At 36.7% G+C, this 14044-nt stretch overlaps 1 protein-coding gene across 2 annotated transcripts in view; it reads left to right on the plus strand.

The window, feature by feature from the left end:
• Positions 1-4908: 4908 nt before the first annotated feature.
• Positions 4909-14044, plus strand: part of LOC110368435 (deoxynucleoside triphosphate triphosphohydrolase SAMHD1-like) — a 122534-nt gene continuing 113398 nt past the window's right edge. For both annotated transcript variants that reach the window (XM_036138655.1, XM_036138649.1), the window contains exons 1-2: positions 4909-5111; positions 8661-8735. In XM_036138655.1, the coding sequence (XP_035994548.1) occupies positions 8712-8735 (24 nt within the window). In that variant the 5' untranslated portion in view covers positions 4909-5111; positions 8661-8711. The remainder of the gene's footprint in view (positions 5112-8660; positions 8736-14044) is intronic.

Here is a 14044-nt window from a genome sequence, read left to right on the forward strand (position 1 = left end):
TTCTTAACTTCTTGTCTGCAGCCAAACCTAAAGCACACCCCTCCACCAGATATCTCCTTGTGATTTGAGCCAGGGCAGCGTCAGTCTAAACCCACCTCTCTCCCCACAAATGGAAGAGAAGTCAGCCAGAGCCATCTGTGTAGCCAGTCAATCAGCCACATTGAATTTAAAAGGGTTTAAGAACAAATACCCCCATCTATCTCAAGCTTTGGCCTCCTTGGTGTGTTGGTAGCATGGTCCAAACAGAGGGCGAAGGGATTTAACCTGCATGGTTGCCCATGAACAAACCCAACTTTCAAATGAATGATGCTGATTTTCACATGATGATCTTTAGGTGAGACAGTTCATCAGGACATTATTTCACAACCTTCCACTCAAGGGTGAACAATAGATTGATGCTGTTTTTCAGTGGCAAACATACATTTCGTGCAGAAATAAGCAACATAACAACCTTTTTCCTCAGGTTGACCTTATTGGTTGCAGTCTGTGTGACTTCCCGATACTGTATATAATGTATGCCTCTTCTGTTGTTTCAGAATTGACTGTAATGCCTTTGGCTTTGGTTTGGCACAGGTAATAGTCCAAATAATAGCACAGATGTCTTTATTTGGATGATTGAAGATTTTTTGAGTATGGGCAAACATTAAAAGGCTTTAACTGGAGGATCTCAAACTGTGAGAAGGGATGTTTGGTATTCCGTGCAACATAATGCAACATGACATACTTTGTAATTCAATTCAATTCAATTTTATTTTATTTATATAGCGCCAATTCATGAAACCTGTCATCTCAAGGCACTTTCCAAAGTCAATTTCAATCAGATTATACAGACTGGGTCAGATTATACAGATTGGTCAAAATGAATGTCCGATCTAAGGAAACCCAGCAGATTGCATCAAGTCTTGACAAACAGCATTCACTCCTCCTGAAGAAGCATAGAGCTACAGTGGATAGTCGTCTGCATTGTCCATGGCTTTGCAGCAATCCCTCATACTGAGCTAGCATGAAGAGACAGTGGAAAGAAAAACTCCCCTTTAACGGGAAGGAAAACCTTCAGCAGAACCGGGCTCAGTATGAACAGTCATCTGCCTCGACCAATTGGGGGTTACAGACAACAGAGCAGTCACACAATAAGACAAACTTACAGAAATAAGCTTAAAAAGTGTCCATGACTAATAAGTAAACATCTAAATTTGCATACATACACAAATACCAGAACAGAGGAAAGCCCATGCATTTTAGAGAAAATCAATTTACTAGCCGAAAAGAAAAACAAAACACTCCTACAAAGACGCATACCATAATATCCTTTTTTTCACAGACCTGCACTTTATTCTATGATGTAATCTCAGTTTTTTAACTATAAGTACTGTGTCTATAATGCAGAGTCCTTACATGTTACTCTGTAACCCATCTTTATAATCCTGTTTTTCTGTTTGAGAAATGTTAACAGAGCACTTTAAATAAACTTCTTAATGTAATAAATAATCAGGATTTTTTGCTTTTGTGTATATGTTTTATGTAAATGCTGCTCCAAAATAGGAATTTGTATCTACAGCATCAGGGAAATGGATTATTATTTCTCTGTAATGGCACTGAGCCTCTTAAAGTAGCCTTACAGGTTTTTTTTTCTTTGGTTTGGTTTGTGTACTTATTGGTAAGTGAATCAACATTTGAGGCAAAAAAGTGGTAAACCTCTTAGCCTACAATACTTACTTTGCTAAGTACTTGTAATTACTGCAGATATTTACAACAGTTAAACTTTTTTTAAATCATTGGTACACAATCCAGTCCTGTCGGGGAGATTTTCAGTGAAATCAAGGGACATTCACAATGTTTAAGTGAAGTTTACAGGACTCCTGAGTTGTCCTCTTAACATTGAAGATAAATGTTTGGTTAACGTCACAAGGTTCTCAACTAAGAGAGCTGGAATTACACAGGTTTGCTGTCAAAACATGGCAAGAACCATTTAAATTGATTCATTATGAAAGGTAAAATAAAGGGACATAATACAAACAAAAATGTTTACAGCATAAATCCATGTTGAACACTTGAAGCAGATAAAGATAAGTCTGTTCAGGAAGTTAAAATAATCCTTTTGGTGGCTAAAACTATCTATGAGCAAGGTTCCCTCGAAGCTGCAAGCATGCGCAGTCACGCACTGCATCCAGATTCAACATGCACAGCAAATCTATGAAGCACAGAAAATCCAAGATCAACCATAAACAAATTCATAATAAACCAAGTTATTTTGTACCCTTTTACAATTCGGGTGAAATGCTGATCTTTTCTAGTAATTTCCCTCTTGGATTATTAAAGTATCTCTGATTCTGAATTTCCCAATTCTTGGGAAAGAACAGAGGTTGTTTACAATCTCTTATAAAACCATTATAAAACCACTTAAAATATTTCAAATTGCCTTTGAAATAACCTTTAAACTCAATATAAAGAATAGAAACTCAACAATTTCAACTCAATATTGCTGTTTGTATACTAGTTCAGCAAATCGGAAGAGTTTTTCCCTCAACAGGTGAAACTGGGACAAAGAAATCTGTTTGTTTGGCCACTTGCTCTGATTAGGACTTTTTGAACTTTAAGATCCTAACTTCCTTTAAATCTGTGCTTTTAAGACATCCAACAATGAAGCTTCTTTCCATATGATATCTGGTTGGCTGTTTTTGAGAAGTAGCTTGTGGAGGGAACCTTTGACCACACTGTGGAGGTCAGTTTAGCACCACCTAAGTACTTCCAACAGATGTAGAAACTCTAAGTATGTTAGAAAGTTTTGCCTATTGGTCCCTAACTATTTGGGAATTTCTAGATCTGAGGTTTTCTGTTTACAGGAGGTTTTATTCTTCACAGAGCTGTTAATGTCACTTGATGTGATAACACAGTTAGCACACAGGCTAATAAAGAAGACCAATAAAACCTACTGAACACGGTGTCATTATGTAGTTATGACCACAGACGTGCAGCCTGACAAACGTAATTAATACAAGATTTTACAACATCCTGTTGGGACTAATGTAAGATTGGCTTTTTCTGCCCCACCAAAAGTTTTCCTACTTATACTTTTCTACCTGTTCCTATAGGAAAGTTTTTGCATTTTGCAGCATGAGGTTGCCTCTCTAAAAATGTTTGACTACCTTGTGGATGACAACAACCTGAGGCCAGTCATGGAGGAACACGGCCTGGTGCTGTCAGAGGATCTGGAGTTTATCAAAGAGCAGATCGCAGGACCGCTGGAGAGTAGTTCAGGTCAAGGAGAGAAGGTAAATGTTGTCTTAAGTAAATTAACATGCATTGATGATCCAGGATCTTATTTCTGGCTCTTTTATTGCACCACTAAGGGTTTCTTCATAGTCTAAATACAATTATATTTAACGTTCTCATAATCAGGCATAAATATCATTATCAAGTTGAAAAGTATTTTTGGGACATAATCTTAACTTACTTTTTCCAAATAGAAAAACAAAAATTAATCTGGGATTTTTTTTTAGATTTTGTATGCTCACTAAACAATGAACCATGCAACATTTTAATAAAAAGTACTTTTACTAAAAATAGAACAACCTATAAAGCATTGAAACTTAAAGACGATCTGTCAATGGACGAAATGCAAAGCACACCCAGAACACCGGTCTGTCACAAGGAGACACGGAAAGAAGCAGGACAAACATCCATGCACACACACACTCATATCTAAGGAAGATTTAGAGTACCAATTAACCCATCAGTCATGGTTTAGGACTGTGGGAGGAAGTACAGAGTACCTGGTAATAACTCACACATGAACAGGGAGAACATACAAACTCCATGCAGAAAGACCCCTGGTAAAAGCTGGGGTTTGAACCAGGACCTTCTTGCTGCAAAAATACAGAAGTAACATTTTCTCTGTTTTGTGAAAATCTGAAAACCAACCCGTTGTTATTTTTATTAGGAAAGTTAAAAATTATTATTTTTAAGTCTTTACGACCAGCTCCTTTGTAACACACACACATATAAATATATATATACATGTATATATATATATGGATTCCATTAGTTTGGAATAATACATCTGCAGTAACTTGGTTACATACTGTGTTTGAAGCCTTTGAAGGTAGATAACTTATTAGTGGACAAACACTGAAGCCCAATGCAAGAGTTAAAAAAAACAAACCAAATTAAGTGAATAAAGTTTTTTTTAACATGTTTAACCAATTTATAAAATTAAACATCAGCCATAGGTGTGTGTGTGTGTGTGGGGGGGGGGTATTAAAGTAGGATATTTTATATAATTCACATAGCTATAACATTTAATTCATAGTAGTCTTAAAACTTTGTTAGTTTAACATACTAAAACTTTCAGCAATTCTGGCTATTGCAAATCACTAAGGTGACATTCAAAGAACCTGGTTTTTCATCAGCCAGCTGAACTTTGCACAGCACCATCTTAAATCATGTGACAGTCGTGTGATCGTATCAGACGTCTCAGCAGGACAGTTCCAGTAAATGAAAATCTAAGCAGTTACTCTGTCAAAGGCACAGAGGTTACCACACAATTCGACCAAAACATAAATATTATGTAGGCTATAAATAGATATATTGGTTGTAATACCAAACACCACTACCAGCTCTGCAGTGGAAAGTTTCAGACTGTGTTTACTATACATTTAATGTTTGGACTTGTGTGAATTATGAAGTGTGTTTGTTTAGGAAGGGTGGACTCTAGTCATAAAAAAATATGTCTCCACCTACTAAAGAATAGTTAAATGTTCGACAAACATAATTCGTCTCTCTATCTCCACAGTGTCCATACAAGGCTGTCCTAAAGACAACTCTTTCCTCTATGAGATTGTTGCCAACAAAAGAGACGGTGTCGATGTGGATAAGTGGGACTATTTTTGCCAGGTGAGCCACGATATGGATTGGTTAGTTAAATGCTAAATCATTATGTAACATAAATTATTTTTTGTATGACATTACATGACTTTTTCATTTTTTTTTCTTATCTTTTCTTGAGGGACTGCTACCAATCGGGCATCCAGAACAACTTTGACTATCGGTGCTTCTTAAAATCTGTAGTCTGTGAAGTGGATAGCCAGAAAAACATCTGCACAAGAGACAAGGTGTAATTTAACTTCTATATTCTATATTTTAATTATCATATTAGTAAGAAACCCTTGAAGACCTAAGTATTTTCCACCACCCACCTATGCTGTTCTTCTTTACCCCATCTGCACTATCACGTTCTGAACTTTCCTCTTTGACTGTGCTCTAATTCTACATGATCTCCTCTGACAACGCCTGACTACGTGAAAAGTGGATTCTTCTATGAGGAGAGTGCATTGATGAGGCCAGTAAACAGCCTTATAATCAAAACATGGAAATTATCAGATTAAAATAGGGGATTCAGTAAAGCATTCCTTACCTTAAAACAAGGTTGAAAATTTTCTAAAATATCAAATTTCCAAATTAATTTGAATTTGCTCAAAGACTAAATTTTCCAATATTTTAGACAAAAAATTTAGAAATTGCCCTATAACTAGCCAAGACTTCAGGATCAAGGTTTGCCTTTTTAAGTTCAATGTCTGGACAGCAGCGTGTTTAAAAAAGCCTAGGACACAGCCTGTGGACAATGAGGAATTTGCAATTCATAATAAATAAGCCCCAATCAAACCATAAGTACCTTTTAAGAAAAGTGAAAACAACCAAGTGGACTATTAGAGGATCTTAACTTACATATCACATCAGATAGATCATAAAGTGAAATTTGTCGATATCAAGCTTGTCATATAATAATTTTTTGCACACTTTACTGTTCTGATAATTCGCCAAGCAGTTCCTCAAAATGAGAAACATGAAGTCTGTTCTTTTTCCACCTCCTACCTGCTTGTCTGCAATCTTTTTTAAGCACACAAGTGGAGTCATTTAACCATGTCTAATTTTTTTACTAAAGAAATCATTAATAAAAGAAGACTGCCCCTCCAGTGTAAAAGGATCTGGAATACCGCTGACAGAGGGCAATAATCTCAACAAAAGGAAAGGCATGGTCTTTAGGTTTGATAAAGTAATTTTACGTCACATATAAAGAAAAATAATAATAATAATCCATTTGTCCCACAAGGTAAAGCAGGGGGCAACAAAAACTATTTGCCTTAAACAGATACAGAGTCGAACCTGTAGCATTTATTTCCAGCCTTTGGAAAAGTTTAAACTGGATGTCACATTATCCATTCATAGATGGAGTTATCCAGATATGAACAATGGATTTTGTATTAATTTATAAACATGTCTTCAGAACTTCAAGCCCCAGAGTGGAAGATTTTCACACTGGTACATCATCTAGTGGTACACTAAATTAATTACGAACGGACTTGCCAATATGCTTGTAATAACGACATGGGAAGCCACGGAGCATCATGAATGTGACAATGTCCTCCATGTCTTAGCTATTGCTAATAGGTACAAATGTTGTATGTAAATATGTTTGGGCTTGTTTCTGAACATGCAGCTGCTTATTTTGGCTCTGAAATAAGCACCTTTAAACAACAGTAAAGAGACCCGCTCGCTCTGCCACACTACAGCTGTGAACCAGCTGATATCACTCCACCCCTCTGCGTACACACAGACTCCCTGAGAGGGAGATGAACAAACAAGGAAAGACTGGTTGCTGGATCACACTGCTCTGTTTCTAATGTGACACCATTGTTATGCTGAATTAATTTACTTGTCCAACAGAAAACCTGCAACTTCCACATCCATTTTGTACCCCACTCCCTCAGAATCATCTCCACTCCAACTGGTAATAATAGCTGTGCCGATATAGACTCATTTTCTCCCGGTTACTAATTTACTTACTCTTTACTTACTTACTCTTTACTTACTCTTTACACTTTTACTTACTTACTCTTTACTCTTTTTTCTTTTCTTGTTTACTTTCTCTTTCCTCTCACTGGAAAAAGCATATGGATGTTCCTCCATTTAAACAGAAAACATCAAATAAAATTTTCTATGGTCGTCTTTGCTTGTTTATACTCCTCCTCCACCGACAACACATCACGCAAATGGCTGAGAAGTTTGTCCCCTTTCAGCTACTGAAATTTGAAATGGCAACGCAACATGTTGTCTCCCAGTGGGTGCACTGGCACCTATGTATCTATAAACTACTAATTCTAAGTCATAAGAAAGCTTTCATTTTTGATGTGATGTTATTAGACTTTACTAGAATATGTATTTATAAAATCAGTACTTGATCTTTGCTAATAAAAAGCCACATTAGTTGCACACTGTCCCTATAATTTTTTGTAGCATTGGTTCAAGGTCTCTGAAGTACTGCGATATTTTGGTCTACAAATATTTTGGCTGTACATCCATGATGCAAATCTGCTGTTCAACTAACATCCCAAATGGGTCTTATTGGTTTGACTCTGGAAGTTATTGGAAAGGATTGAACTAATTGTAATGTTCAAGAAACAGCTTAAACAGCTAGGTGGACCCCAAGTCTTTTCCCCTTAAGTGAACTCCACTAGTTGCATAAAAGTTTCAAAGGAATGATCTTCCTAAACCCTGAAGGAATACAGAGAAATGTCAATGATGGATACAAGCTTGTATGTGAGAGGAATCAACAAATGGTCCTATTAGGGGCGGCTGTGGCTTGATGGGTTGAGTAGTCGTCTGACAATCTCAAGTTTTTTACATAAAATGGTTATAAGGTTTTGTTTGACTTTAGCATCTAAACAACACAAATCAATCTCCTCCTTATACTTTATTAACAGGTTATTGTAGCCGTTAGTTTACCTTTCATTCCCACTGCATGGTAATAGCAGTCGGTTACGTTGATTGTTTTGTTTGGTGGAAAGTTCCAGAGCCAATGACATCCAAGAATTGATGTGATTGGTAAATGGCATAACACATGTTATGTGTGTCCAGTTGTTTAAATAGAACAACACATATTGTGTAGAAAACAACACAAGATGTGTTTGTTTGATGAGACAGAAAATGTTTTAAAAATAACACATTTGTTTAAAGAGAGTAATGCTTTTATTGGCCCTTTGCTGGTTCGAGGGCCCAGGAGCAGCTACTTAGTTTATGTTTTCAGGGATTTTCCTTCCAAACTGCTTTTAACAATAAAATTTCCGCATTTGCAGGAGAAATAAACACCAGTTAGAAGTGTTTGTAAAAAAACACTTAAATGCGGAATCTTCTCTGTCCTTGACATGTGGATCATATATTCTGTGTGAGCCATTCTTCTATAATATATTTAATGAAAAAAGGGCAAACATTTAATATATACTTGTATACAATTAAGTTCTGTATAACATATCAGTGAGCCAAAGGACAATGATTGGGTGGAAGACGTTGCTTTTACAGGTGTGATCTGCCCAGAGAGGTTTGAGTTTCCAATATAAATTCTCACAGTGACAGATCCAGTAGGTAGGAAACTACTTTGTGAAGCAGAAGCTCCTTAGATGATCCTGAAATCCATTGTAAAGCCCATAAAGAATAGCATAGTGTGTCTGATGCCTTTTCATAAATGGTAGTAGGACGGAAATGGAAGAAAACAGGTCCTTTCCTTAAAGAAATGTTTCCAAAACTCACAAAAAGGGTTCCTTTTTTTTTCGTTTTACTGTTTTTAACAGGATTTCGACTGAAATGATCTGATTCTTCCATTTCAGGTGTGTTGTTGGAACCTGCAGAACTTGAAGAGCATCAGGACGCTTTGAGAAATGGCAGCTATGAGTGACTATAAGGTGACTGACCTAAAAGCAAACTTTTAAAGTTATACAGATAAAATATGACTGCATGCTGAGCAAAGTACACTTTGAGACAGTAATCCAGGCCTCTGTGACCACTCGGCTGGATTATTGTAATGCACTTTATTTTGGTGTAAATTGATATTTGATACAAAATACTACTGCATGACTTTTAAATAAGACAAGTGAGTTTGAGAGTGTATCTCCCCTGTGTCAAATTCACTTCACTGGTTGCCGGTTCTTTCTTGTTTTTAAGTCATTAAATGGCGTTGTTCCACCATACATCTCTGAGCTCCTACATCCTTATGTTCGGCTTTGTTCTCTCTGGTCAGCTGACCTTTCACTCTTGTCGATCCCAAGAAGCTAAGTTAAGAGGGGACTGTACTTTCTCTGTAACCGTTCCCAAACTTTGGAAGGATTTACTGTTGTATATCAGGCAGGCTTCTTCTTTGACCATTTTTCAATCTCTTTTAAAGACTCTTCTTTTTACCTTTGCTATTAAGACTCAGGAGGATGTTGGTGTTTCTTGATTTTATTCCTTTTTTTTCCATGTTTACTTTCCTATATTGTTCTTATCAATATTACTGAATTTAATGCTGTTATGATTGTGTTTTTTGTACAGCACTTTGTACAGCACAACAACACAGGTCTCTGTGTGGTTAAAGGGCTTTATTGATAAAATTGGATGTTACTTTTTTTAAAGACCAAAAATCAATATCTATTTAGACTCTTTGCTGTTTTTAAATCGTTTTATATTTTAAACCCTAGTAACATTGCTTTCACATGCTTCATTTTTAGCTTTTATTAGTTTTAAACTCTGGTCTTGTAAACGTACCTGCATTCTGCTTTTTAAAAAATTATGAAGCTTTCTTTTCAAAGGATTAACTATACATAGAAGCAACAAATTTATTTTTATTTTTTTTATCTATTAAAGGTATCAGATGTGATTCTGTTATAAGAATTATTATTCTGAAGTCACTATGGCCTCACACCACTCGGACAGAGGAGGCCTGGAGACCTGATGTCTGTGTATAAGATCCACTGTTTTCTGATTGCAAGGCCAAATGCTGCAGCTGCTGAGGGATACTGATTGTTTACGATAGACTGTCTTTGTTTTGTCTCATGGGAAGGCCACGGTGTAGTATTAGGGGAAGCCCGAAAAGCGACACAGACAGAGACAGGGCAGACAGAGACTGCAGCGGAACCGTGGGGTGTGATTACTTTCCAACTATGTGAATCTCTGCTCTGTTTCTCAATAAAAGTGCTGGAACGTTATACCACCGTCTCGTCATTTAGTAAAGATGGGAACTCAGTTACTATTGCTTAGAATTCCACCCAAAACTCCCACAACAATTTGGCGTAAACGAACAAGATCTCCGACCGACGAGCGAGGGAGTCCGGGGACAGGAGCTGCTTTGGCCGGCCCGGAGAGGTTATCCGGCCTCTGGTACCCCGAATGGATTTTCAAGGGACGTGGAGGAGCTCCTGGTCTCGGAGCGTCTCTGGGCGTCGGCGCGAAGATCCGAACCTTTCTTTCATGAGACGGTAAGGGGATTATTTTCCAGCTCTTTTAAAAACAAACGCAATTGGTCAAAAATGCTTGCAAGCTTTTAAATTTTAAACCCCATTTTAAAGTATACCTCAAGAAATTTTAAAATTTAAAACTGTAAACCTAAAAGGTAGTAAAAGTAAAAGCCGGTAGAAATAATGAATTATTTAATCCTTAAGGCAAATAAAACAGGGTTCGCAATACCGAACGGTGACTAAGGTTTAAACATTAAACTAAAATTCAAAATTTAATTAGAATACGTTTTCAGCTGAAATACGGACTTTCCCACAAGGGGGAAGGAGGGGCAGAGTGATTTTCACCTGGAGAACAGGTGACCGGCTGAGCAGTTTCCAGCTGGTCCATTAAAGTCCTCTTGTCTTGGGTTTGTGCAAGAGGCTGTCCACTTCTGTTGTGGATGAAAGCGGCAGGGATGCTTAAGTCCTTGACTGTTGCGAAGACGTTTGCAGCTTTGATAAGTGGGGACCCCCGACCATTATACCAAAAAGGCGACCATCGGATGTGAGGCCTTTCATTTAGTTGGTCGATCGTGCTAAGGACGTAAAAAATAATAATAAAAACACAAAAAAAGGATAAAATAAATAAAATAATAATAAAAAAAGTCTGGAAGCAGAAGAGTCAGTGTAATGGGTCAAAGGCAGAGTTTTTCAGGGTCCAGCCTTGCCCCAGGGTGAGACGTTCGATTTCATGCTGAAAAACGTAGGGGCCCAGACGCATGACATGCATAAATGATTTGAAATGATTTGATTAAACATGCAGATTTCTCACATAGGGGTTATTATTATTACTATTATTTTATTTTATTGCAGTACTGCTACTAAATAATAGAAATAAAATTAAGAGAAAAAAGAAAAGCGATAAAAACAAGGAAACGGAAACGAAACTAAAAAGGCGTTGCACCGGGGAAGCGTTTACGTGGGGACCGATTAGGCATTTCCGTTGTGGATAAAACTGTTCTGAACTGCTAATAGCGACGTATAACTTTCAAAAATGGGTAAGCGTCCAAATTTCTGCGAGACACAGAGTTGTATCCTTGCGGGACTGAAGCGTAAAACCGCGTGTGGACGAAGCATCGGGGGTCGTAACCAGCGCACGCTCTCCACCTTTTAAACTAAGCGGGAACTTAACGCGTTGAAAACATCTTTCGGCGTTGACGTTTAAAAAATTATGAAAAACATAGAACTATTTAAGATGGTGAAAAAGCAGGCCTGCACGTGTTTGTCTGTCTGAATGTCATCGTTTGTATGTAACCGTACGTATGTATGTATCTATGTAACTAAACGTTCGTCTGTGTGAATTAATTCGGGGTAAAAGTAATGTTCATGGTTTCAGAATGTTCATTTGTTTTGGGAGATCTGCAGCTCCGTAATTCAAATGACATTTTAAGCATGGACTATGTTAACAATAGAGGTACAGTAAAAGAGAGATTTAAATAACAAAGTTTGTTTTTTTAACATTAAATATCAGGACCAAATTAAATTGATACACGGAGAGATTAACATGGCTTGAACAGAAATATTTCAGCTTTGTTAGAAATTGGAAATAAGCGTTACATAAGCTTGTTAAGTTTACTGTTTTACAAATTTAGGCTGAGATCCTATCACTTGTTTTTTAGCCCTAAAGTAATTTAAAATTACTGAGATCTCATTGCTTAAAATAATAATGATTCATCACAAACCAGTCCAGTTGAAAGAAGTTTAGATATACAAGATTTTTGATTTAAATAGATGAGGGGAAAACTGTGCTTTGAACAAACTGTATGGAACTAAGTATGGTTGCTTTTCTAAGGGTTCTCAATTAATTTATTTTATTTCTTTTTACTTGGGATTTGAATGCAACTAATGAGAAATTTTGAGAAGCGTCAAAATATCAGAAGGCCACGTTACACGCGTCATCAGTTACGAAATCATCTGATGTTAGTTATGCTGAACTGAGGTGAACCTCAGAGAGACAGTATAACCTGAGAAGGACAATAGATATGATAAACAAATCTGACCATGATTTAAACATCTGAATGTTTATGGCGAGGCTGGGTCTGTGTTTTCTGGCCTGGGGCACGAAAACTATGTCAGAGGGGAAAAAATAAAATAAAGCCAGCTTGTGAAGGGATAAATTCTAATTTTAATCTTGGGTTGTTTTGGGTAGCCTTCTCAATGTGCTTAAGGGGAAAACTCTTATCATTTATAGAGAAACACTAGAAGTTCAGTAAACTAAAAGGGAAAAATTATTGTTTTAAAGTTTCACCCTTGACCAATTTAGATTGAAAAGGTATATATGAATAAAAGTATCACTAACAGCAAATACACATGGTCAAAGGACCAGAAGGATATCAAAAAGGTTTGTACTAAGTCAAAAACCTATGTCATATTGGAAAAGACATAATTGTGCTCCTTGGAAAACAATTTTGTTTTAATTTTGTTTGGTAAATTTCTTTCGTTTTTTTTGTTTTTCTTTCTTTTAGAGGTGTTTTGAACAAAGTTTCAAAGGAAAGGTGAAGAATAGAAACCTTCCCAGGATCAGAGAAAAAAAAGGGAAAAACATCACGTTAAAGGGACACTAAGGGAACCAGGGTTTTAACTGCATGCTATTAACACTCTTGTTTTTCTCTGAGTTATTGCTTTCAGATTAAAGGAGACGCCACCTTTCTGCCGACAGAACACTCTGAAAAGACAGTGCTAGCAGTGCGAAACCTGGTCAATATGATAGGAATGTGCTAACATAGAGATTTAGTCTCATTTTAGACATTCTCAGAAGCGAGAGAATGCAGAAACAGTGCTGCAGTGCCATGGGGGGCTGATCCTTGGGACAAGGACTAAAGGTGATGTCATTGACTTCAGCCTGATCCAGTTTTGAGTTTTATTTTGTCAGAGACAAAGTTTGATTTATTTATTTTTCTATCCTTTTGTTTCTTTTATGTTTGTCATGTTAGAGGGAACACTGTAGTTAAAATGTTTGTGACTGCTTTGCTGTAGTTTCTTTTCAACCTATGGAGCGTTTTCTTTGGCAAAAAATGCTGGCAGAATTCATTCTGTTTGCAGGCGTGAGGACTGGAGGATGGACTCTTGATGAGAAGGAGAATGTTGGGCTGCTGAATTTAGACATTGGACTGGAAAAGGACAAAGAAGGACTATGACTGAGGCATCGGACAACCTTCGACAACAAACACAGATGAGTTCTGCAGACACGACTTCATGCATTTCACTTCAGATTTTGTTGTACACAATTAAAACAAAACACACATTACGAAACACATTAAGATTATGAAAAGGTGAAAACTTTTAAAGAAGCACCTTGATGGAATCATGGAGCAACTTAATAAATTAAGTGGGTATTATATCAACAGTTAAATAAATAAATTAATGAATTAGTTTTCACTATATAGGTAGAGTAATCTGAACTTTTAAATAGCATTTCATTTAATAAACATCTTAAGAGTAAGCTGATTTCTGCTACTCTGGCAGGCTTCAATAAAACGCAAAGAAAAGGTTACTGGCTAAAATGGGAAATTTTGCAATAGAATTAGCATAATGACACATCCTACTAACTAACATGGGTAAATTTAGGATTAAAGCATCAGTGTAAAATGGGTACAATATTTATGGAGATTTAATATCTTTCAACTAGAACACAAATAACTCAATAGTCTTATTAACCAGTTAAACATCCTAAGGGAAAAAAACACATAACACTGAGTTTAGCTAACTGTTAACCTGAGAGCTTTTAGAAAAGGATAATTTAA

This window comes from Fundulus heteroclitus, chromosome 1 (assembly GCF_011125445.2).
Source record: "Fundulus heteroclitus isolate FHET01 chromosome 1, MU-UCD_Fhet_4.1, whole genome shotgun sequence".
In the NCBI taxonomy this organism is placed as follows: Eukaryota; Metazoa; Chordata; class Actinopteri; order Cyprinodontiformes; family Fundulidae; genus Fundulus; species Fundulus heteroclitus.